Source organism: Cavia porcellus, unplaced genomic scaffold (assembly GCF_034190915.1).
Source record: "Cavia porcellus strain 051 isolate PalLab524CR breed Dunkin Hartley unplaced genomic scaffold, mCavPor4.1 scaffold_10, whole genome shotgun sequence".
In the NCBI taxonomy this organism is placed as follows: domain Eukaryota; kingdom Metazoa; phylum Chordata; class Mammalia; order Rodentia; family Caviidae; genus Cavia; species Cavia porcellus.
Window position 1 is genome coordinate 49,644,248 of NW_026947493.1, and position 26,747 is coordinate 49,670,994.

The 26,747-nt window shown below is 36.5% G+C and overlaps 1 protein-coding gene across 7 annotated transcripts in view; it reads right to left on the minus strand.

Moving 5' to 3' along the window:
• Ube2w (ubiquitin conjugating enzyme E2 W) overlaps nucleotides 1–26,175 on the minus strand; it is a 170,824-nt gene extending 144,649 nt beyond the window's left edge. For 6 of the 7 annotated variants that reach the window (XR_010050183.1, XR_010050184.1, XM_063257461.1 and 3 more), the window contains exons 1-3: nucleotides 26,048–26,175; nucleotides 8,019–8,110; nucleotides 3,761–3,863 (exon numbers count right to left, since the gene is read on the minus strand). Coding sequence is in view for 5 of the 7 variants with exons in the window: in XM_063257461.1 (XP_063113531.1) it covers nucleotides 3,761–3,863; nucleotides 8,019–8,110; nucleotides 26,048–26,062 (210 nt within the window). In the remaining 2 variants the exon portion in view is untranslated. The remainder of the gene's footprint in view (nucleotides 1–3,760; nucleotides 3,864–8,018; nucleotides 8,111–26,047) is intronic. The other variant, XM_013144063.3, reaches the window with a different exon arrangement.
• Nucleotides 26,176–26,747: the final 572 nt, after the last annotated feature.

Below are 26,747 nucleotides of genomic sequence, written 5' to 3' on the forward strand. Positions count from 1 at the left end.
GTGTACTTGATAATGAATGGATATGGTTGTGACTCATGAATCTTAGTAGTACACCATGTGTTGTAACAGATGTACTGCACGTGCTCACATAAAAGAAAGAAATGTTTTCTGAATGTTAGTGCCTGCAATTTTCCATTGCTTTCATGTGGATCATCATCATTCTGGCTTTTTTCTTTTTTTTGGTTTTTTGAGACTGGGTCTGGTTACATAGTTTAAGCTGACCTTGAACTCTATAGCCCAGGCTGGCCTCAAACTCACAGCAATTTTCCTACCTCAGCCTCCTAAGTGGGAAGATTATAGGCATACATCACTATGCCTGGCAGACCATCATTCTTAACTGTTACCATTTTTGTTGCTACTCTGATCTCTCGTAAGTCTTCAATTAATACTCAATTTAATGGAAACTTTACGAAGATTAGCCTGTAAGACTCCATGTCTTGGGAGAATTCATAAGATAAAATTACTGACAGCTCTGTAAGCCAATGCACTACAAGCAGGCTATATGGACAAGAAGTGCTCATGTGAAAAAAGCTCTGATGCTGGACATAACAGATTGGGACCAATTGCTTTTACAGTAAATGGGGTTGCAAGAAATTCAAGGCAGAATTTGGAGTTTGCAGAGTTAACAATATCCCAGAAGGTGACATAAATGTATATAAATAAATGTAGATTATTGTTCAGGAATAAACATAGACTTTTGTACATGAGAAAACAAGAAATCCCCTGAAAATAAATCCTATTGCACCTATTTTCAGGAAAATATGATGCAGCCTTGGATGCTAGGAAGTACTACTTCTACCATGGAGCAACATTCTCGGTCCTCAAAGTTTATTCTTATAAGTAGTTACAAGTATTGTTTATTCTATAGGAGGAATAAAGAGTAGCTGATCTGACAAGTACCAATGCTTCAGAGTTTTACTGAAGTCTTTAATGAACAAGGAATCTTACTGGCCAAAAGAGTGACTCCAATCATTTCCCAGAAACTCTAGAAGTTTCATTGATGGAAAAAGCTTGCAATCTATATGCAGTTCAAGCATAGAGTGTTGAACCCATTATACTTATTTTTAAACCATGTGAATGTGGCTAATAACATTTCAAAAATAATTTTAAAACAATTTTAAAACATCACATCTCAAGTAGTTGTCATTTTCAACAGACTTTAGAATATACAACTAATGTCTGGCAAGGACCACAAAAAATAGTCCAAAAAACAATTAAATCTTAGTCAAAAAAATCTATTAAATGTTACTGAAACTAAGGCGGCGAGGAAGGACGGAATTAATCCCAAAAAAAGGAATCCTTTTGTTTCAGAAGAATGGGAACAACTGTTCTAGAGCTTTGCATATTTCACATATAATCAGTCCACAAATGATCTTTCACTTTGTAAGAAAAAATTACTGTAAAGATAAAGAGGTACTTTTCTCATGCTGGTATTTACACTTAGGTGGCAATAAGGGAGAGAAAAGACTTAGGTATGACTCTTGACTGTTACGTAATTAGCTATTGAACCATAAACAAAATATGTTACTTTTACAAGTTTTCATTTTTTCATTTCAAAAAAAAAGGCTAAATTTATCTCCCTTAATCACTTTCTACTCACTGCATTAAGAGATGTTAGATGATAAAACCAGAATGAAAGCTAAATTATGCAAGATGCTATAACTACTACTATATAGCATGCATGAATAGGGAGAGAAATTTCTAACATAAAGGAATTTGAGTGTCAAGCTAAACAACACAGGAAATAACCATTAAACTCAAATGTCATGGCACATGTCTTCAATCCCAGCACTCTAGCAGGCTGAGGCAGAAAGATCCCAAATTCAAGCCATCTTGGCAACTTGGGGACTTAGTAAGACCTTATCTCTAAACACATACATTCACACATACACTTTTAAAAGGGCAGGGAGCTAGCACAGCGCAAAGGTCCTGGGTTCAATCTCTAGTATCACAAAAGAGGGGGGGTGGATTTTATTAGCTAGGTGTGGTAGTATGTGCCTACAGTTCCAAAAATCTGGAAGGCTGAGGCAAGAGGTTCAGAACTCAAGTCCAATTTAGAAAAACTAACAATTTAGCAAGATCCTGTCTCAAAATAAAAAACAGCTGGGGATACAGCTCAGTACAAATGCCCGGAGTTTAATTCTAGGTGGGGGCAGAGCGGGGGAGACACACACTCACAGGGCACTGTCAAGGAAGGGGAACAGCCTGGAGTGCAGGGTTCTTGTAGGGGTGATGCATATGTGTATGTAAAAATCAATGACATAATTATGTGAAAGTATGTACAGCAGAAACAACAAGAGGTTCAATAATAGTCCAACAAGGGCTGGGGATTTAGCTCAGTGGCATAAGCGCCTGCCTTGCAAGCAGGCAGTCTTGAGTTTGATCCCCGGTACCAATAAAAAGGAAAAAGACAAAAAATAATAATAATAGTCCAACAAAAACTTGAGGCTACAACATTGATACTAAGATAAGGAACAGGCTAGCTTATGCACTGCAGAAGGATTTGAAAAACTGTGACAAGTGAGGAGAAAAAAGTGTAAGTCGACATGTTACATTCTTGCTGAAATAATGTAGAAAAGGTTGATTGAGCAAAACAATGGGAAGCATATCAGAAGACAAGAGAAAGTAAGGATTACTGTTTACAGGGAAGGAACGTATTTCCTTTGGCTTTGATTAGTTTTAAAGATGCTTATTACAGGTACACAAAGGTGGGTCATGGCAATATATATCCCTTCATTTTCAATTTTTATAAAATGATAAAAATGAACGTCAAAAACTTTCTGCTCACATGAAAACTGTAGAACTCAAGGAATCTATGCATTTAATCCCAAGCCTTAAACTATTTCCTTTATTGCACAATATAGTTACTGACTTCCGACACATTCACTTTACGTGACCAAAAAAAGATCAAGCTGTGTTTGGTATATAAGTTTCAGATATCTGGAAACTACTTCAAGTATTTGGTTCATTTTCCAGAACACCTCAATGGTTAGCAAATAGAGCTGGCATTAAGTCTTATCATTTTACCCCACAGAGCTTACAAATCTCAAATTTTAAAATAAAGCACTTTATTATAATAATTCTCTAAAGAGTAAGTAATTCTTGTAACTTACTCAGCCATCCTACCAAGCCAGGAACCTGGAAATCATCCTAGAATCTCCCTTTCTCTGGCCTACTATTAATCATTTACTACAGTTGAATAGCTTTAAAAAAATGTTCCTCTACCATTGTTATCCTCTGTCTGTGTATTAAGACACTGACTTAACTCGTGTGCCTCCAATTACAGTGACTACATTTTGGACTGATGTCTAGTGTTCAGCATCTGACCTCACAGTATTATAAGGCCACAAAGACAGTAGATCTATCTACAGTCAAAGTCACACTGTTTCCAACCCAGCTAGCCTTTTTACCATGTCATTCAATCACCTGGTCAGGAAAGAAATATACCTATAGTTACTCAAAAGTGCTAACTTCTACAACTCAAGAGTTCTGGTTAGAATTTTATACCTTTCTCAGCTATAAATCTATGGGTAAGAAACAATGTAAAGTTCTTGAAAACACATGAGAGCAAAGCCCTAGTGCCAATAAAGTTAAATGTTTATATGATCTTGATTATATTATATATAAGATAATGAAAGAACAAACTCATCCACATACTTATAATGAATTTTTAATATGTTTTTATTTAGTCAGAAATCACTAACTTGGCATTTTGCATTAGTCTAAAAATACAACAAAAATTTAAAAACGAAGTAATTACCTGAGGAGAATCAAAAGGATATCGACTACTAAATTTAAATAGAAGCTGAAATTTTTCTCCTTCATATAAGGTACCTGGTGCACCTTCCATGTCTACAATCCACCTAGAAGAGAAAAAAACAAATATAAAACTTAAGATAAAATGAAGTAGGGTAAAAAGAAAAAAAGAACCACTGAGATGCCAAACACTCAGACTAGAGTCTTATATGCATAACATGCACTTCATCCTCCCAGCAACTCTCAAGAGTAGATTTTTAATGCCCTCTGTTCAATCCCCATCTCATTTTCTCTGTAGCTTAACAACTAGACCAAGATCAGAGAGCTAGCAAAAGACAGAGCAAAATTTTAACCCTGGTCTGAAAAGACAAACCAACAAAATAAAAAACCAAATTCAGTTGTGTTGGCGAAGTATACACTACATTCTTCCTACCAGATTTATGTTCTTGATTTTTTTCAAAAGATTATTTCTATGGTGATTGAAAACTTTATGGACAGTATCAAATTAATCAACTATCTTTCTAATGTCAATGTTAGAAGTAATGAAGAGAAAAACTATAAAGATACAATTTTTTAAATTTTGTTTTGTTTTTTGAGAACAAGTCTTGCTGGCCTCCAGTTCACAGAAATCCTCCTGCCTCAGCCTCCTGAGTGCTAGGATCACAGGTATGCACCACCACAACCAGCAAAAGAGACTATGAATTGTGGCTGTCAGATCTGTTTTCTCATGGGTACTGTATTTTTAAAAAGACTAAACAGAGAGGCTAATTTGCCCTAACTTACTCAATCCATTTCCTCTGATGGCTAAAAGCAAGGTTCTATACTATGTTTTCTTTACCTCTTACTATTTCAATTACTTAACACATTCCCACTGGCTTGAACTACCAAATGTATGACTGTCCCATCAGGGAGCATGGGATAGTCCCATCAAATGACACAAGCTGCCTGGTGAGTCAGTCATACATGTACAGCCTTGTCATGAACACGTTAATAAAACCCAAAAAGATTTGTATTGTATCTTACTTTGTTTTCATTTATAACCATCACAAATATAAGTATGTTTTGAATCATATTCCATACACTATTCCTTGTTATTTTCTTTAAAAGGAGAGGATAAATATGACAAAGATGGTACAGAGATGCATTTAGAACAAAGAATAAACTGAAATCATTAAGTGCAAAAGGTTAAGTAAAATATATCCAGTTCATAACTGTACATCAGATTTTTAATTTTTAAATTTTATGGGGTTGAGGATATAGCTCAGCGGCACAAGTGCCTACCTGGCAAGTGCAACATCATGAGTTCAATTCCTGATACCAAAAAAAATAAAAAATATTTTTTTTCTGGTCTTTTTGAGACAGTTTTGTTACACGGTTCAGGCTGGCCTTTGACTCATTTTGTAGCCCAGGCTGACCTCAAACTTGCAGCAATCCTCCTGCCTCAGCCTCTCACGTGCTAGAATTACAGTGCTGGGATTATAGGGGCACACTACCATGCCCAGCTGAAAATACTTATTTTTGCATTACAGATGCCTGATGTATGTAAGGGAATCCAGGAAGCAATCTTTGTGTTCACCCACTTGGTTGACAAATAAGTTGTATTCACACATATCAAATTCTCAATGTGTGAATTTTACTCACTTTATGCTCCATGTTATATTTGTGCGCATTTAGAATTTTTTTGTTGTTGTTTTTTTCGTTTTTTTATCGGTACCAGGGATCAAACTCATGACTGCCTGCTTGCAAGGCAGGCGCTTATGCCGCTGAGCTAAATCCCCAGCCCCTATTTAGAATTTTTTTTTAATTAAATGTTTTCTTTTATTTTTGCATACAATTAGCCCACTTCATTCAGTACCATATCACATGAAAAACTGTTTTTACAACTTTGAGAGGAGGTTCAAAGTCATTCATCAAGTGATTTGACTACTGGTGATGACTTGACACTTCTTTGGATTCAAAGAAGTCAACTACATATTAATAATTTCATACTTTATTTTACTGGTATTTTCTTATTAAGTAAAAATTTTATAATATAAAATTCATGTAAATAATAAAAATACTCCTAAAAATAAATATGGGTTTTAGATAATCATTTTATACTTCCTATCATGAAATTTAACCTTATGGCAGGTAAGAATGAGCTCCTAATTACAGGTCTTTTATGTGTAATTTATTGCAGTTAAATCAATTCTTTTACCTTTATACTTTTCAAATATTAAACTTTCTTACTTAAAATTCAGGAAAACAAACTAAAACACAGTATTAGAATTTTAGTCATCATGGTGTACTCTTATGATTGTATAAAATAGTAAATGTGAGTTAGGGGATACAGCTCAGTTGGTATCGAGTATTAGATGATGCAAGGTCCTTGGTTCTAATTCCAGTACCACAAAAATTAAGTGCCTCTTCCAAGAAATCAGCTAAAGCACACAGATCCTTAAGAGCATGACTGCTTTCAAAATGCACGCTGAATACCTCAACTGTAAAATAGATATTCACATATCACCTCAGTGTTGGACAGGTAACACTACTTATACAAAAAACCCAGAACATTCCTAAGGTCAGAACTGGCACACACTAAATCAATTACAATGCAAAAACTGTCAAAACAAAAAACTTCTTACTGGTATAGCCCAGCAGTAGAATGCTTGCATAAGGTCCTATATACTGTCTCCAGCACGGCAAAAAATATAATCTCTATTCTCTTTTTAATATAGGAGCTTCTTAGCCTTCAAAATTGTCTGTATCTCACTCCCTACAAACCTGCCACTCACTTTCACTAGGCAGAAAAGTCAGAGGACTCTTGTGCTCTTTCATTCTGTGTATACAGCAATTTCTAAGATACACAACCTACTATAAATTTATCTGCGATCTATACAAGCAAAATTTTCACACAGTAGCTAAGTAAATATGTCCTTTGTCATGTCAAATCTGCATACAATGGCTAAAAGTCATAATATTTAACACTGCATATTAATTTTTAAAATATTCAATTGAAAAATGGTATGTTCATTGTAAAAAAGAAATTCAAAAAATTAAAATAAAAATCACATGCAGATAATCACTGTTAAAAAGTTTATTTTTCTGGGCCAGGGATTTAGCTCAGTGACAAGTGCCTGCCTGGCAAGCATGAGGTCAGGAGTTCAATCTCCAGAACCAGAGGTAAAAAAGTTTTTTAAATAAATTTCATTCTAATCATTTTACAATTTCCTACATCAGTGATGCTTAAAGTGGGAATCTAGAAGTTTTATTATGTGCGAACTTAAATTATATATGTATATTCAAACCAAACAAGAAATATGAACAAGCTACTATCTCAGTCTCGGTTCTTATATTTCTGTTGAGTACTTATTACTCTGCAGGGGGTTGGGAATATTGCTAAGTGGTAGAGTGCTTGCCTAGCAGGAACAAGGTTCTGACTTCAATCCTCATTACCACAAAGAATAAAAATAAAAAAGAATAATGCTGTGAACAGTCATCCTATTACTCTGCCATTCTAATGTTTAAAATTAGAATTTGGCATTTTTTTCATGTATCTTGTCTCTTAATCAAAGATAGTTATCATTTTACTTTACAGGAAAAATGAATCTGAGTCCATTAAGAAAAGATAAACACCAGCACAGCCTTCTAAGGGATTTTCAAAGATAATTATACAAAATTTTTGCCTTATGTGTTGACTATAGACTATATAACTCACTGTAAGCCATTTAACTGCACTACTTAGATAAACTCTATTACTAACGGTAATAATGCTTGCAAAATATTCTTAAATTCCTTAGTACTAAAATGAGCATAGTTATAAGTCAACTATTTTTCTGTATCTCTGTTCCTTTCTTAGAGGGGTAAAGAGGTAAGTCAAGGGATACAGTATTCATTTTTTTTTTAAAGATTTTTTTAGCTTGCTTTGATTTTGGTGTGTGGATTGGATCTAGGTCCTAACAAATCCTAAGTATATGCCAAATATAAAAGTTTTTAATGCTGTCCTCTTTTTTTAAACACGAAATATTAAAAACATCTTACTAACACTCATAGAGTTTGCCTAACATGTGCAAGGCCCTAGACTCAATCTCAAAACAGAAGTTTTATAAATTGTACAACAATCCATATGATATAATTAAGCAAAACAAAATTAGTATGTACTGTGCATAAGTGCACAAAATTAGATCTGCATATATATGCCGATGTGTATGCATTTATACATATATATGTATAGATATATACACACCAGCAATAAAGAAGCATTTTAAAAACTAAATACTTACTGTGTGATTGAATTTTGAACACTCTTTTCATTTAAAGTCATCCCAGGAGGTGGATCATTTTGCAATGCCAACAGTTCTTTCTGTAGTCGTTTCTAAAAAAGATCATAGTTAACTTGTATTTTTTAATTTTTAACAAAGTATTTTCTAGTTATACAGTCTTAATCTGATGGAGTTTGTTCCAAATATTTTTGTTTTACAAGCTCCCTATATCTTTTATTCCTAATTCTCAAAATTTAAATGGTCTGCCGGGGATATAGCTCAGCAGCACAAGCACCTACTTGGCAAGCACAAGGGCCTGACTTCAATTCCTGGTATGATTTTTAAAAATTAAATGGTCTAAAAAAAAAAAATTTAAATGGTCTGCCCTATAATGTACAATCTAATGTCAGACTCTTGCAATACTTATGCTGTCAAGTAGGTTTGATGAGTAGACAGTTACTTACAAAACATCCACTTCTTTCAGACTTTAGAGCTGCCCTATATATCATAAAGTATGAATAGTCTAGATTAGATGTGATTAAAAGTTTTACCAGTGTTTCAATTGTTGTTTTCCAAACATAAAAACCACAGTGCTGAAAGAATGTGTCACTTCAGACACAGAAGCTTTCCACAGAAACTGTAAATAAAAAATAATCCTTTATGCTAAAGCCTTTTTCAAGTTGTAAAAAATAATTTAAATCTATATTCTAACAGCCATATTTATTTTCTTAGCTAGTCATTCATACATAGTTTAATATTTCAAGGGTATTGTTATGATTTATTTATTGTAAAACATCACAGTATCACCACGGTGGCAAACCTAAAGCATACACACTGTAGAGTACAATTTGTTATCACTGAAAGCTCTAAAAAGTTCACCATCACTGGAATATAACATATCAGGACCTGGGATATGTAAAATTACTTTTCCGCATAGATAACCTAAAGTGGTTTTGTACTTTGAAACTCATAAATTAAAATAACTAGGGTGAAGCTGGGGTGGACTCAGTGACATAATGCAAAGCTGTGAGTTCAGCCCCAAATAATAAATAACCATTATTGCATGCAAGAATATAGGGATTCTAAGATTATAACTATAGGAGTAATGAAATAAGCATGCTTATTTACTCAGAAAGCAACAGCTCTTTCTTCTCCTTGTTGCTGTTGCTGTTTTGGTACTAGTAATAGACTCAGGACCTTACGTTTGCCAGGCAGGCCCTTATGCCACTGAGCTATATCCCCAGCAAGAGTTCTTTTCTTAAAAACTGGTTTCTGGGGGCAGGGGATTTAGGATGGTGGCATAAGCACTTGCCTAGTAAGCACAAGGGCATGAGTTTGATCCTTGGTACCAAAAAAGTAAAAAACTTTAAAAAAGAAACTGGTTTCTGCTTTTTGTGGACAGTGAATATAATAGCAAAGTTCCAAGGTATTTTCAATTTATGGCACCTTTAAATAAGTTTATAGCTATTCCCAGGATCACTATTGTTCAGGGTAAAGAAGACTATGTCAAACAGCACCCCGCCACACACACACACACACACACACACGCACTGCTATATCCATCAAGATGAATTAACCCTAAAAGGTTACTAAACAAGCCATCCAAAAGAACACCAGTATGATTTGATGTTCAAACTCAAAACACAGAAAATGCATCATTCAAAGTAAATCTATAAAGAAAATTAAAGGTTAACAAACATAAAGGGCAGCAATTTACAGTGGGGAAGAGATAACACATGCCCAAGCTTTCAAGGCTAATGGCAATTTTTATTCCTTAAGCAAGTAAGCGTTTCTTTAGGTCACTTTATTTGTTTGTTTTTGAGACAGGGTCTCCGTATGTAGTTCAAGCTGGCTTTGAACTCATTATGTAGCCCAGACTGGCCTGGAACTCAGATCAATCCTCGTGAGCCTCCTGCCTTAGCCTCCAGAGGGCTGGGATTACAGGCATTCACCACCATGCCTGGCTCACTCTTTGGTAGCGAAGGTGTTTCTTAAGTAGAAACTTGCCAGGCACAGTGGCCACCACCTATAATCCTAGATACTGGGAAGATTGTGGCAAGAAGATGACAAATTTAATCCCAGCCCATACAATTTAAAATCTTGTCTCAAAATAAAACAATAAAAAGGATTGGGGATGTAGCAAAGGTCCCTGTGTTCAATCTCCAGCACTGTACCAAAAAAAGGATAAACTATCTGGCTTTTTTTTTCTTTTTTTCTTGTACAGGGATTGAACTTGATGACCTCGTGCTTGCCAGGCAGGCACTGACTTAAATCCCCAGCCCCAAAAAAGGATAAACTTAAGAAAATGCAAATACTGATGGGGAAGGATATCAAGGAGAGAGGAAGGGGAGAAATGACTTCTAAAATACCAAAAGAGATCAACCAGATCCAGAATATAGGATTACTCCCTCTACAAGGGATTGTGTTTTCAATGGTAAATATAGTATCTAAATAGGAGGAAAAAACACAAATCAAAATACTGTAAAATGATCACTCTCCAGAGATCTCAGGGTAGTGACTTTTCTTTAACTAATCTGTATTTTCTAATATTTCAACAAAAAATAACACACTTTTTTTTAACTAAAAAAAACAAAAAATCCTTAGAGTAGTACAGATATACTAGAGAAGTCGGGCCTGAAACAAAGATCAGGAAGTCAGACAAACTACTAGGGGAAAAAAAGTTGAGACATGATTAATAAACGACTGGAAGAATCAAAGGATTTAATAAGGATGCTCAATAAACTGGATTTGGGGATAACTGGATGTGGGAAGTGAAAGAAAAAATGTGACCCCAGGATATTAGTCTGCACAGTTGGTGTGGGGTATTAAACATGAAAGAAATATAAGCAGAGGAGGGGATAGGTACCTGATCTCTGTTTAAGTGAGGCTAGAGGAAACGGAGATTAAAATCAGTTTTGGACCTGTCAAGTTCAAGTTTCTTATAAAAACCAATCAGACCTGAAGAATGCCTTCCTTTTCAAGGAAGCTGTCCTCTTTTTTTTTTTTTTTTTTCATCTTTTTCATTTTTACTGGTACCAGGGATCAAACTCGCCACTGCCTGCTTGCAAGGCAGGTGCTTATGCCGCTGAGCTAAATCCCCAGTCCCAGGAAGCTGTCCTCTTTTAACCGAGTAGGCACTCTACCATGAACACAATATATGTAATATGTACTTTAAACCTGCTTGCCTCTAAAATAGTGATTAGTACTATGCCTGACAGGGTTGTTCTTTGATTCAATCTAATCATTTCATCACTATGGAAGAATATTTAAATTTTTTTCCTTGGAAAGATTCAAAAACTTTTAACATTTCAGATTTGGCTAGGTTACCTAGAGATTTTGATAAATAAGCTACTCAAGTAAATAAAATGTCAAACAGCATAAAATATACCAAGTAGTGGAAAATGTAGATTACAGCCACAATATGATACATAGCAACTCTTAAATATGATGAATAAAACTGACTAATAAATTGTCCTCAAAGAGTGGAAAGTTTGACTTGAGCTACAAATTGAACTTAAATATATCAAAAGAATTAGGGTCAGCAGCTTGAGACATTTCTAGCTAAATAGATCCATCCTGAGATCATATTCTTAAGTAAAATAAATCAGACACATATATTTAAATACATACTGTTTTTCTGGTGTGAGAAACTAAAAATGTGTAATAAGTATCAGAAATGAGAAGAAAATGTTCAAATGAGCAGAATAAGAGAGGGGAGAAGGAGAAAGCAAAGGACAAGACAAAAAGAATACAAGAAAAATGGAAACAAAGCTTTTATAAATAAGGAGGGAAGAGGAGTTGAAGGGAGGAAAGGGGAGTGGGAAAGGAGAAGAAATAGATGATGTACAGGCACAAATTCCCTATAATGAATATTATCCATATGTATATCTAAAATGTACCAATAAAAAATTAGCTATTAGTATACCAGAGCATTTCACTTATTCATTCAAAATGTAAGCAAAACGTAAACCTTAAGAGTATCAATTAGCTGAGCATGGTGGAGCATGCCAGCAATACCTCTACTCTGGGAAGTTAATGCAGGAGGACAACAAGTTCAAACCCACCCTGGGTGACTTAGCAACCTAGTAAGACCTTATCTCAAAAACTAAAAAGGGATGGAGACACACCTTGGTGAGACAGTCCTCGGTTCAATTCCAACAACACACACACACACACACACACACACACACACACACACACACAGACGTGCACGCGCAATAAATTATGTGCTGAAAGGAATATGCCATGAGCTAAATGTGTCCATCCAAAATCTTTATGTGGAAATCTCCAATGTGTTAATATTCAGATGCAGCCTTTAGGAAGTAACTAGGTCATAACGGCAGGATCTGCAAAAATGCTAAGTGCCTTAGAAGAGAGGCCTGAGGGAGTTTGTTGTTACTTCTCCCACAAGAACACATACCTTGAAAGTGTCATCTATGAAGAGGCCTTTTCCAGTCACCAAATTTGCCAGTGCCTTGATACTAGAATCCCCAGCCTTCAGAAGTGAAGGCAGGGCATTTCTGTTGTTTATAAATTACCCAGTCCAAGGTATTTGTTAGAGCAAACCAAAAAGATACAATTAATTAGAAAATTCAATCTTTGATTTCTAGGAGCATATAATATATACATATATATATATATATATATATATACATCTAACTTTAAATAACTTGTATCTTAGTATCGTCATAATTAAACATCTACCTCAGATTGTTATTGAATGATAAAACAACACCAGATAGCAGAGTTAACAATGATTAAAATGGATTTTTGTGTGTGGTGCTGGTGGTTGAACCCACAGCCTCATTCCCACTAGGGAAGTTTTCCTACAACTTAGGACATCCCCAGCCCAAGAATTTGAAGTCTAAAGTTACAAGTAAGGCTAGGGGTGTTAATGGTACAGCACTAGCCTAGCAAGTGCTAAGTCCTAAATATGAATCACCAGCACTGGGAAAAAAATATATAAATAAACACAGTAGAGTGGTATTACAATTCACAGATAAAAAGCAAAATGGGAAAAGAAAAAAAATGATTATCTTAAAAGTTTAATCAACTTTATAAGAAACAAAAAGATATACTCTAAGCCTGTAACTGCCTCCTTTGCTACAGGGGAATATTTTTAAATAAGAACAAAGTTTATTAATGAAAACTTTTCAAGATGGGCATGATAGCTCATGCCTATAATCCTAGCAATTAGAAGACTGAAGTGGGAAGATTATGATGAGTTCAAGCCCAGAGAGGCTACAGAAAGCTCAGGGTTAGATTAGACTACAAAACCCAATCTCAAAAATCCAAAACAATAAATGAGACACACACATTAAAAAAAATAATAACTTCCCCTCAAGCAAAAATTTTAAATATGCAAAAAATGTAAACTGCCAACTTGTTTCCCCATTTTTCAGCCAATAATTCAAAATACATAAACCAAAAAACCACACACTGTTCCAATGGTCAATCACTGGTTCATAAGGTCCAAAGGATGCTCCCTCCAATTCTTTGCCTTTTTTTTTTTTTTTTTTTGTCTTTTTCCTTTTTATCGGTACCAGGGATCGAACTCACGACTGCTTGCTTACAAGGCAGGCACTTATGCCACTGAGCTAAATCCCCAGCCCCTGCTCCCTCCAATTCTTATCTTTCTTTTTTGGAACTCATATCTTAACAACTCATCCAGGATCATGTTGTCATAATAATCAATTAGTTGGTTTCTAACAACTTCAATTTCACTCTTCCATTCCTCCAACCTATCTGGATATCTCAGGCTCTCCTAGGTTTAAAATAAAATTATTTGTCACCTCTCTCCATGAGTTCCTTTTCATGGTCCAATTCTCGAACTCAGTCAACATTCACCAACTCCACCTCCAGATACAATCACTTAAACTTCTATTTATCTCTCCAAACTTCTCAAAGGTGCAACGAAGCCACTTGTTTACCAAATCTACAGGTCTTACTGAACTGACTTCTTTTGGCTTGCAATCTTCCAGGCAAAGGCCTCTTCCCTTTGATTCTGCTATATCAAACAGTACTCTCCCTGTTTCTTCTATACTTACTGGTTCCTCTTTCTCTGCAGGGACTCCGAAAGTAATCCACATTTCTACTACTTTTTTTTCAGTGAGTTCCTTCTCCATGACTTTAAATTCTCCACCACCAAATATTTCAACAAATACTTTGTTGGGGAAATCAAAGCTGGGTGTGGTGAATCCCACTATCCAGGAGACTATTACAGGAGAATGCCTACTTGGGCTACACAAGTGAGTTCACGGCCAGCCTCCACTACATAGTGAAATCCTGTCTCAAAACAACAAAACCACGGGGAAGTCACAGTAACTGGATACATCATGACTGCAATCCTAGCTACTGTACTTGGGAGGCTGAGGCTGGAGGACCGCAAGTTGGAGGCCACCTTAGCAACTTAGCAAGACTCTATCTCAGAATAAAAATAAAAAAGGGACAGGGATGTAGTTCAGTGTTACAGTGCTTGGTTCCATTCCTAGCACCAACAAAAAGGAACACAGCTAACTAAATCATGACATACAGTTAAAACACTGAAGTGCAATTTTCCTTATATCAAAAGACAGTTTTTCTAGGGTTTTTAGCTTGTAAGTTCTTTGCGTAAAAGGAAATCTAGGATAAAACTTTTGTTCTTATAGATTTAGTCTTAAATCTATAAGTAACATCCATCTAATGACTTACAGTATCTAATAATTTTTTAAATGTACTATATTCAAACACAAAAAATAAATGTACTACATTTGTATTGTCCCTTTTATTGTCCCGAGGTTAGTATTTTCCAACAAACACAAAAATCTACTCTAGATAAGCAAAACTGCCAAGCACAGTAATGCATGCCTATAATTTCAGCGCTCTGCAAGAGGGAGGAAAGAATCAAGTTGAAGACCATCCTGGTGCATGCAGTAAGTTCCAGAGAAGTCTGGACTACCAATCAGATCCTAGCTCAGAGAGATAACAAAACTGGTACTAGAATTTCTTTAAGAACACCTCTATTCTTTCAAAGAGTTGTGTCAATTATAAATACTTAGTCAAATTAGTAGAGTATTTTATGAGAAGCAAGTACATCCTGAGTATCATAAATCTAAATGCTACACTCATTTTTTTCACTGAAAGGAAAAATGATCTCTGGATTAAAAGATCTCTAAACTTCCTTTTTGTTCAACAGTTCCAGAATCTGTTATTCTATTTGATTTCACAGATTAAAGCTACTGTCATTCTACATACTGTTCTAATTCAATCACATATATCTAACAATTACATTTGTGAGTAGTTTTACAAGTGATATACATATATACACACATATTCTCCTGACAGTTTTAGCATCTTCCACATTGTCTTAACTCTCCTGTACAGCACATATTTAAAATTGGTATCTATACCCCTTTGGACTTTTAATGGTTTAAAATGTGATCTAAGGCTAGACATAGTGAGATCTTGTCTCAAAAACACAAAAAACAAACAAAACTAAAATCTGTAGAATGTGTTCTAAAAAACACAAACCAAATATAAACTTTGGCTTTTACACAAAGCCAAAGTCTTTTAGTGACCCAATTGAACAAAGCACCACTGTGAAATCACAGGTTCACAACCCATGACAAAGTATCTTACGTCCTATCTAGAGTAAATTATCATTTTTAATTAAAAACAGTGCTAAACGAAAACTCAGAATAAATTCCCCCACTGCTACCTTTTACTTACTTATACATACACAAAGTATTATACAATCTTGTGCATTTCTAAATACGGTTCTACTTTTACAAGTAAAGGGGATTTCCACCTGCAGGAACAACACTTTAAAAAAACTTTCAAGCCTTATGATTCCAGGTTAATTTATCTTTAATGCAAAAACAGTTTGGGCAATTACACACTACAAATACGGTGATTTATCTTTTTTCTTAGTGAATTCAGTTATACTATCCTGGGATTTTACAGATTCATTGTTACTTTTGCCAAACAATAGTAGACTGAAATTTTTCAGTTGCAGTTAAAATCATTAACTAAGTAAGTAAGGAAAAAAAGGATCACTTTTAATGGTTATAGAAGCTGTTTTGGGGGCTGGGGATTTAGCTCAGCGGCATAAGTGCCTGCCTTGCAAGCAGGCAATCGTGAGTTCGATCCCTGGTACCCATAAAAACGAAAAAGATAAAAAAAAAAAAAAAAGAAGCTGTTTTGTTCTGAGTGCTAGGGACTAAACCCAGCAACTCTATATACTAGATAAATACTAAACCATTGAGCTATTTGGTTAGCTCAAAGGGTTTTTTTTGTTTGTTTTGATCCAATCTCATTATGCACAACAGACTGGGCTTGAATGTATAACCTACCTGCCTGCCTGCAGAGTGCTGTGATTACAGTCATCACTACTGGCTTCAAAGATCTTTTTTTTAACCTAAAAAAATATAGTGAAATGCTTAAGCCCTGGCACCTACAGCAACCTACTGAGCACTGGTACTCATTGGTAGAACACTTGCCCACAATGTGCAAGGCCCTAACCCCTTCCTGTGAGCCATAGGCAGCCAGGCAAGTGGGGAAGAGAACCAAGAAGCCAACCCCTTCCATGAGCCAGGCAGTATGCGGACTGGAAGACAAGAAGAGCCAAGCCCCTCAACCTCTTTAGCAACCAGCTAATTTGGAGGAACACAGGCTGAGATGATAGCTACTGAAGTTAAAAAAAAAAAAACAACCTTAACACTTGTATTGCTTGACAGACTTTGCAAGCCTAATTTTGGTAGTATGAACATCTATTTAGAGGATAATATGCTGTATAGCAACGATGGGACATTTTCTTCTGTCTTGTTTCTGAAATCCAATATTGTTCTCCCTGTTTTGTTTGGCTCCATTTTATTGTTTATTGTTTTATTCCCTTCAAAATAAAATAAAATAGTGCAAGGGCTAGGATTCAACCCCTAGCACCCTTCCCACACAGAAAAAGATTGCATATTGAGACCAATATTTTCACAAAGATCAGGTTCAAACTTCTAAGTCTTCTTAAAAACAATGTTTGCTTATAAACTTGGGCCTCAGTTGCCAAAAACAGCTCTAGTCTGTTTCTGAGCTCCTCAAAAAGAATAACTTTAGTTGCTGGGTATAGAGGCATTTGTCTGTAATACCAGTACTCAGGAAGCTGAGGCTGTAGGATCATTGCGAGTTCGAGTTCAGCCTGGATTACAAAAAAAAAAAAGACTTCATAACATTTTTTTTCCCACTTCATGTAAACTCAGAAATCAACAAATTCCTTAATATGTAAAATGTCTGGAAATTGAGAGTCAATAAGACAAAAACAAACAATACCTGAGGACAGTAACAATATGATTTGTTACAAATAAAAATATAGGTCCACGGGTTTAGCTCAGCAGCATAAGTTCCTGCCTGGCAAGCGTGAGGTCCTGAGTTCAATCCACAGTACCAAAAAATAAAAATTAAATTAAATTAAAATAAAAATATAAATGGTAGTTGTACCTAACTTCATTGTATTAAGAAATATCAGCAATATAAAATGGTGTAATTTTTGCACATAACCTATGCATATCCTCCAGCATATCTTCAATCATCTCTAACTTCACTATAAAACATAACACAATGTAAATGCTATGTAAATATCTGTTATACTGTATTGTTCAGGAAATAATAGCAAGGAAAAGAAAGTCTGCACATATTCACTACCAATTCTTTTTTTTTTTTTTTAAAGTATGTTGAATCCACATTTAGCTTAATTCCCAAATGGGGATCTGACAGATATGAAGAGATGACTATGTTTGGGTTCAGGGAAAAACCAACCACATAATCTTTGTGTCAATCAAACTAGACTTAGTACTATGAGCTATTGTAAAGTGAAATAATTACACTAAGTGAAAGAACTACCAATCAAATATTAAATGCAGTTGACACAGATAGATACAATTAACAGAAACTACACCAATTTTAAAATATTCCTATTCAATCCAATTATTTAGGGTTTCTAACTGGGCCAGGGTAGAAGCAAAAGACAGTCATAAATGCAATCAAATTTTTTCACACCACTTCTGACCTACTCTGAATATTTACCCAAATTTCTGTTCTATTTTACTCACAAAATATGTGCTTATTACTCCTAGTAAGTAGAGCACTGTTCTCTTTGAATTAAAAATCTAATAAAGACAAAGCATCTTTATAATAACTACAGAACAAAAATGTAAAAACTTTTAAGAGGGGTTAAATGTGCTGTGAGAGCTTACAAGGTAAGAAAATGATGTGCTTTAGTTGTGAGGAGTGAGGCTATTCTGTGAATTCATGTCAAGTATAAAGAACCATGGGAGATACTGAATAAGCTTGGAATTCAGAAAGAAAGGACAAAAGGCTAACTAAATAACTTGCCATTTTTTATATGTTTTTCTGAGTCAAGGTTTTATTATCTAGTGTAAGTCATCTCTGAACTTGCTCTGTAGTCCTGGCTAGCCTCAAAGTCACCATCCACAGTCCCTAGAGTGCTAGAATAGCCAACTACTTTCAAAAATAAAAAACTAGGAACCATGAAGATGAGGAGTTACTGTTTCAAAACTGCGCAGAATTTAAAATGTAAACTCAATATAAAAAGTGACTAAACAGAGCTGCAAAATAGTCCTAGCAAGTAAAGGTTACCAACAGAATCTATACATTTGCAGTGATAGTAACTCTGAACTAAAGACCGAGGAAACAGAAGGTCCAGAAACCTGCATCTGAAACAATCTGACTGCTAAAGATTTTAATGAAGTAAAAGTTCAGTATAAATTTCAGAATGGAAAATAGGAAGACTAACAACAAGAACAGCCCTAATGAAAGAACAAAAGACTAAAGAAAAAAAAAAAACAAAAACAAAAACACCATTCCAAGTATCTAGAAAGAGCAACTCATGTACAGTTTTTCTAAGCCTAAAGTATTTAGGCCTCTTTTACTTGTAATAAAAGCTAACATAGGAATACCTAAATAGTCTCACTAATAGTTTATCAGCATTAAAATCACATTTTTAGTAATAGGGCTACAAGATAAATCCTCATGTGAAAAAAATTGTCCTCTATTGTTGGAGAGCACTTACCTGGCACAGGAAAGGTACTGTGATCTCCAGTAATGGGGAGGAAGGGTCTGTGCTCTTGACCCACCACGAAACAACTTAAATCCACTTTGACAACACTATTAAACCTGATAGGACTCTCAGAATGGACATATACAACTTCAAAAGGAAAAGTATGCTGCTATGCAAATAGTAGAAAGTTAAATATGCCTTTATATTACCTACCAAAATTAAAATAAGAGACCTAAATATAAGAGCTAAAATTACTGTTTTCTCAGGAAAAAACCCAGTGTAAATCTTCATGGCCTTGGATTAGTCAATGATTTCTTAACTATGGCACCAACAGCACAAAGGAATAAAGTAAAATTGGACTTCATGAAAATTAACAATTTTTGTGCTTCAAATGACACCATCAAGGAAGTGAAACCACAGCCCATAGGAGAAAATACTTGCAGACCACATGTTTACTAAGAGGTAGGTATTTTAGATATATAAAGAACTTTTACAAGTCAATAAAAAGACAACTAGATTTCTTTTCTAAAAATTTCTCTAAAGGGGCTGGGGATTTAGCTCAGCATAAACGCCTGATTGGCAAGCACAAGGTCGTGAGTTTGATCCCTGGTTCCACAAAAAAAATTTTTTTTCTTTAAAAAACTTGCGCACTGTGGAAGAAATGTAAAATAGTACATGTGCCATAGAAAGGACTGGTAGTTTCTTAGTGTGATAGGTATTGTGATTTATAACTATACAGTAGGTCCTTCAGTGCACAAGGGTTCCACCTCGGAAAGTTCCGTATCTATGGGTTCAACCAACCTTAGAGTAAAAACTCCATGTGTACTGAACATGTACAGATTTCTTGTCACTATCCCCTAAACTATATAACAACTACCCACATAGCACTACATGGTATTAGGTATTACAAGTAACCTACAGGTGGTAAAGTATACAGAAAGATGTCCATGTTAATACACAAATACTCTGCCATTTTACATAAGGAATTTGAGCATCCATGGCTTTTGGAACTTTATTTTTAAACTGTAAAAATTTACCATGGTAATTGTACTCACTACTCTGGTTCACATATAATCTCCCTAAAATTTGATCCACTGGGCTGGGGAGTATAACTCATTGGTTGAACACTTCCCTAGCTAATGAGCAAGACCTGGGATTCCATCCCTCAGGCCTGTAAAAATTACAAATAACAAAGACAAACAATCCATAAAGAAGTTCTTATTTCTTAGGGGGCACACCTGTAATACCAGCACTCTGTGAGAGGGAGCAGCCCAGTAGCAGCAACTCAGTGAGACCCTGTCTCAAAATTTAAAAAAAATGAATGGAAATGTATCTCAGTGGGGTCCTAGGTTCAATCCCCAGTACTGGGGCAGCGGGGAGAAGAAATGTTACATTATGAACTATTAAGACTATATTAACTGTTTCTTGAGTGAAAAGTTAAATAATTACCCAACAAATTCTCTATAATGCCAAACTTGTTAAACTGTTCATCACCTACAACTTCATAGCATTAACACATGGCAGAGCAGCTTCACCACTCAGTTACTGTCACTAAGTCACTTACCCAAGTAAGTAATTACCAGAAATCACTTTTTCTGTCTTTATCAGAATGAAATGTTACCTAACTTTCCCTTTTCCAAAGCTTAAATAAGAATCCAGGCAAAAATTTTTGAAAAACACAGTTTAGAAAACACACAAATCGGGGCTGGGGATTTAGCTCAGCGGCATAAGCGTCTGCCTTGTAAGCAGGCAGTCATGAGTTAGATCCCTGGTACCAATAAAAACGAAAAAGACAAAAAAAAAAAAAAAGAAAAGAAAAGAAAACACACAAATCAAAAAAAGGAACTTTTGGGGCCAGGAATTCAGCTTGGTAGCAGAAGTACCTGCCTGACAAGTTGTGAAGTCATGAGTTCAATCCCTGGTACAAAAAAATAAAAGAACTTTTTGCCATATATAAATATGAATTTTAAATTATTCTATTTTAGGTATTCAATCTTACTATTATAGAACTGCCTAAAAGGTTTCTTTGAGACAGAATTAAATGAATACAGAATTTGACCCTTAGGGATGTTTCTTGTAGTGTCCAGTGAGAGACAAATGTTTATTGTATTTACTATGTGCACAGGCAGAAGACAAGAGGAAAATGTTTCTTGCTTTCAAGAAGTCTATGGCCAAAGGAGGAGACTTGAAATGTTAATAAAAACCTTAACAACCAGGCATGGTGAAACACACCTATAAGCCTAGCACTCAGGAGGCTGAGGCAGGAGGAGTGCCGTGAGTTTGAGGCAAGCCCAAGCTACATAGTAAGTTCGAGCCCAGTCTGAACTGCACATCTGGACCCTGTTTCAAAAAAAATAAAAGCTAAACATACTCAGAACAAATATAAAAGAGATATCATAAGGCTATAACTGATTAAGAGAAAAGTACAATTGTTTTCACAGTGAGAGGATTATCATAGCTTTACTCTGGTGTTCACACGTAGTTTAGTATCTACTTATCTTTACCTTTCATACAAAATACCCTAAATTCTATTCTGTTTTCCTTTTCCCTTTCCCCCTGTCCCTGATCCAACAGCTCTATCTCTAAAGAATCCAGCAAACCTCAGATACAATTCAAGTTCCCAGTGCTCAATGAGACTGAGCATCAAAGATAAGGCAACTGTCTAACTTTTGCAGTACAATATGATCCTTAATAATGACATTAATAGGGGCTGGGGATTTAGCTCAGTGGCATAAGCGCCTGCCTTGCAAGCAGGCAGTTGTGAGTTCAATCCCTGGTACCGATAAAAAAAAAAAACAAAATAAAATAATGACATTAACAAATAGCCATGTAATAGCTAATTATCAAGGCAACATGACTACTATAATAGTATACTAAGAACTCTCAATCAGTACATCCATTTACCTGAGTAAAGAGATACGGAGAGCTGTGAATAATCCAAAATAACTGACTGCTTCTAAGCCATGTGAAAATAAGCACATACTCATATTCTATCTCCTGTTACTAAATCTCAACATCCTTTCAGCTAGCCAAATCAACAATCAATAGTCTGAGATCCAATTAGGTAAGAGGAAGCAAATGCAGAAAATTCACAAATCACCAAACCGATCATTTCTCACTTACATCACTGTTTTCTGAGTTGACAAATATCAATGATTATGCAAGTTCCGGGTAATAAGTTAAGGACCTAAAGTAAGCACAATGTATCTAAACAGAAAACAGTGTATACCAAGTAATACTCTAAAACTTTTAAAGAGAAGTCTGGATGAAACTGCTAAATGCAAATTGGAAAATATAAAGGAAGCCACACCAGCTAAGTACTTCAAAACATGATACAAGCTTTGGAAAAGAGAAAAACTATAAAATGAAAATAGACAACACAAAAAATTTTAGGATTTAACTGAAAATAATAGCTCAATACTGCTTTCTTTACAAAAATGTTTAGAATCATTTGGAGATGGAAACTTTGTATCTAATAATTAAGAGTCCGTAAAGTACAAAACTAAAATGTACTGCAAATGACATTAACAAATAGCCAAATATATTTGTTCCATTTAATATTTTAAGGTTTCTTAAATTACCAAAATTAAATGTAGACTTAATTCCTGCCAATTTTAACTATCACCATGACCATACTACTCTCTTAAAAACAGGTATTTTCTTTTTTGTTTTGTTTTGTTTTGTTTTTTTTACTTTGTGTATTTTCTTTTTGGTTTTTTAGAGAGTCTGGCTGTGTACTTCAGGCTGGCGTCAAATTCATGGCAATCCTGCTGCCTGAGCCTCCTTAGTACTAGGATTACAAACATGTGCCATGACTCTTGGTTAAAAGCAGTTTCTTAAAATATAATCTAACTATAATTTTACTTGGTGATTCGTGACTCTGTTCTAAGAAGAAACAATAGGAAAAAAAAACACAAAAGACTGTCTCAAAGCACTGACAAAAGTGTGAAAATCACTACCTTGAACTGTACATGGAGAATTCCAGCCATATTATTCAGTAGAACTTCCGCAGAATTACAGCTGTGTCACAATATTGAGCACCTTTTACTTGGTATTTAACAAAGAGTTGCCTGGTCAGTGCCTCCAATCTCCAACAACCTCATCCATCTTGGTGTACCATGAAAATATTTTTTAAATGGGACATAGTGGTGTATGCCTGTAATCCTAGGAGTGGGGTGGCTGAGGCAGGAGGACTGTTTTAAGTTTGAGGCCAGCCTGGGCCATGTAGTGAGTTCAAAGTTAGCTGGACTATACTGAGACCCTGTCTCAAACCTTTCCCTCAAATTTATTGTGAGGCATGATCTCAAAGAAAAGACTAAGTTTATTAAACAGTTTCAATCTCAACTTTAATGTATACTTTTCAATAGGAAATTCAGTCTACCTGATTTCATTGCATCAATCTTTACAGACTTACTTATTTTTACTAAATATTACATTTGCACAATATACCATATTTTTGAAACATATTTCCTTTTAGAGCTTAAGTAACTTCTTCAGCAACAGTAATACCCTGATGTGGATAAAATAACCTATTAAAAGCTTTTTGGACAAAGACATGGCTAGACCAGCATTCTGTACCATGGCCTACTTTTTCCTAACTGAAATCCTCAAAGTATTGATATCCTAACTTTCTTGCTGCTTCTCCACAGTACTAACACTATCACTGTCTAAATAATACACAGCTAACATATTCTGTTCATATCTGTCTCCCTCAACTAGACTATTAAATCCACAAAAGATATCTTGTTTTTGTTCATTGCTGCCTCCAGCACCTAACTAGGTGCTTGACATATTGGACCCCAAAAATACTTGCTGAGTCAATGAACACATTTAATCATTTGGTTATAGCTTTATGTATAATTTAGTTATTTGAAAAGCATTAACCCATATCATTAAGATGACCAGCAAGTAAATTCCATATAAGACACAGAATAAAAACACAGAAAGCAGTATGGTATTTCACAAAGTTTGATTTTTCTGTGCTGAACTATTTTAACACTATCTCAGAAAACCTCAAGTATTTTTGAAAAGAAAAAGTTTGAGGCAAATTATGTTGCTGAACTAATTAAGATAAGCACCAGTTTTCCATTTCTCGAATTAGAAGACAAGGGAATAAAGAATGAATGCTGATAAGGCTACCTAAAGTAGTATAAAAAATGCACTATTGTATTGACAAGTATTTTATTCTATTGCTTGAGTCACTATGCAAAATTCAAGATTATCAGTATCTCTTTTAAAAACAGACCTTCCTTTTCCAAACAATTTAAGTCTAAATCCAACTGGCTAACACTCCCTCTTGTCAAATACAACAGTATTGTGGATTTTAATCTTCAGTCTTAAATAATGTTTACACCTTCAGATACCAATCTTAAACTGGTCATGACACGTAATGTTTTAATCTTAATACAGATACAAATCTTAAGAGTAGTCATATAACTCATTTGCTATATGGAACTGGTATTTCAGTTCCTTTGTTGGCCTCAAATGACGAAACTTCTCTAACATCTCTGGGGAAACTAGTGTAGTATAACGTTTCCTGAAATTGTTCTAGTTTCTCCCTGCACCATTTCGTGACATCCCTTCACCTAGAGATGATACATGCAATTTTATTGTTCTGCAGGAAAAGCCAGGGGAAGAAGCAAGGGAGGAAAGGAATACGATAAAAAAGATTCGAAACGGTATAACCTAAAGTATAGAAGTAAACGTGAGGCAAAGAGAAAAAAACCTACACAAAAGGGGAAGAATATACTGAAAAGGAGAAAGAAAAAAAAAAAAAACAGTTGGAGTGCAGAAAAACCAAAAACAGGACAAAGATGTGTTTATTCTTCTACAAACAAAAAATCTAAGAAAAACGTGATCTCTTAAGGGAGTGCTATTAAAACTCTAAAAGGCATTTTAGTTGGCATTCCTAATGAGAGCTCTGCCGCTTCTTTTTACGTATTTTAATAAGGCTGGTTTAATCTGTGAATGAAATACAGGCTGTAGATAATGCAGTCAATCTCTAAAAACTACAGCCGTGGTTGTCATCTTCCCATGAAAAAAACTCCCTGGATTGGGGGCGGGGCTGTAAATTAAGTTAGCCAGAAAATCACGCATTGACAAGTAGGTAGATACACTGGTTAACAAACGCCTCCCGTCACAATAAGGCTTCACCAAAGGTCTGGGGAAGAAGGGCAAAGTGCTATATAGCCTTTCAGCGACCGCAAGGGTGGGGCATGGTAGGAAAAAATAAATTAGAGGGCGAGTTATCCTGAGAGGTTTAAGAGGGCTAAATGACTGGGATCTGGAGCTTGCACACTAGGCGGCAAATGATGCTGGTGCACTAAGGGCAGTTTCGGGGTGAGTGGGAAAGTGAGCTGCCGGAAAACGTTCGTGGGTGCTCAGGTTGACAGAGGTACCTAAAAGGCAAAGGATTAAGAGTCGAAGGGAAGAGAGCGAAGCGGACTAAGCGAAGGGGGAGGCCGGGCGTGGGAGGCCTGGGCAGAGATCGCCGAGAGCCGACTGCAGCCAGTCGCCTTCTCGGGGAACGCCTTTCCCGCTACCCCACACTCAGCCCCTCTCAGGGCTGCCCCTGCCTGGGCGACAACGACGGGCGCAGCTGTTTCCGCCGACCCGAGCACCGCGCAGGAGAAGGGGCATCCCAGGGGCGGGCAGGGAGGCCGGCACGGTCGTCTATGTACGGGGAAGCGATTCCAAGATCACCACCGCGAAGCCAAAGCCAAACTTCGCCCTTTCTTCCCCTAAACCCTCCTTACACCCCAACTTCCCGGCCGACTGGTGCCCGCTTCGACCCAGCCAGACGTGCCGCCACCCCCCCCCCCGCGCCCTTCTCGCTGCCTCTCACCCCTCCCCGACGCCCCGAGCCATGGAGAAGACCTAGACCGGCCACTGGATCCACCTCAGAGTCCGCTCGGCTGGCCAGGAGCTCCAGACACCATCCCCACCCAAACGCCAGCAGTCTCTCGGCGGCTCCCGCACCCGCCCAGATGCTGCAAACTCCTCTCACCTGCATTGACGCCATGATGGAACCATCCCCCCCAGGGCCAGCCAGGCCAGAGACGCAGGGGGCGGAGCTGCCGTGCTCGCGTCACGCCGCGGGGGCCCAACACCCCGGGCGCGGGGGCGGGGCGTCCGATGGGAAGGGGATGGGCGCGAGCGGATTGGCTGGCGCGCGGGGGCCCGCGGAGGGGGCGGGGCCGTGATCATAGGAGCGGTGGGGTACCCTGGAGCCCCGCCGGACGTCTGCCTTCGGTCACCGCGGCGCGGAAATCTCAACCGCAGTTCTGACTCGATCACTGTGCCTAATTTTTGTGCCTATATTGTTTTTCTGAGATCTTGATGATGTTAGATCCGGGTGGTTTATTTTTTTCTGTTTAATTTTGTGTTTCCAAGTATAGGTGTGTGTTTTACAGAATTTTTCCTTTCCCATGTCTTTTCCACACCAAACCCACTTTCACAGCGTTGGTGGCCAGGTTAAAGTTCGTCCACGGACTTGGAAACCTCATTAATTTGAGGAAAAGAGACACAGTCTTCCTTGGACAAAGGGTTGACAGCTGAGCAGAACAACACTGGTATATTTCAAAGACAAGAACATTTAGATTTGTAGAGCTGAAACTTGCCTGAAAGAGAGGAGAAAGTATTTTTGTTTTGTTTGATTTGGTACCGGAGATTGAACTCTCGACCTCACATTTGCCAGGCAGGCACTA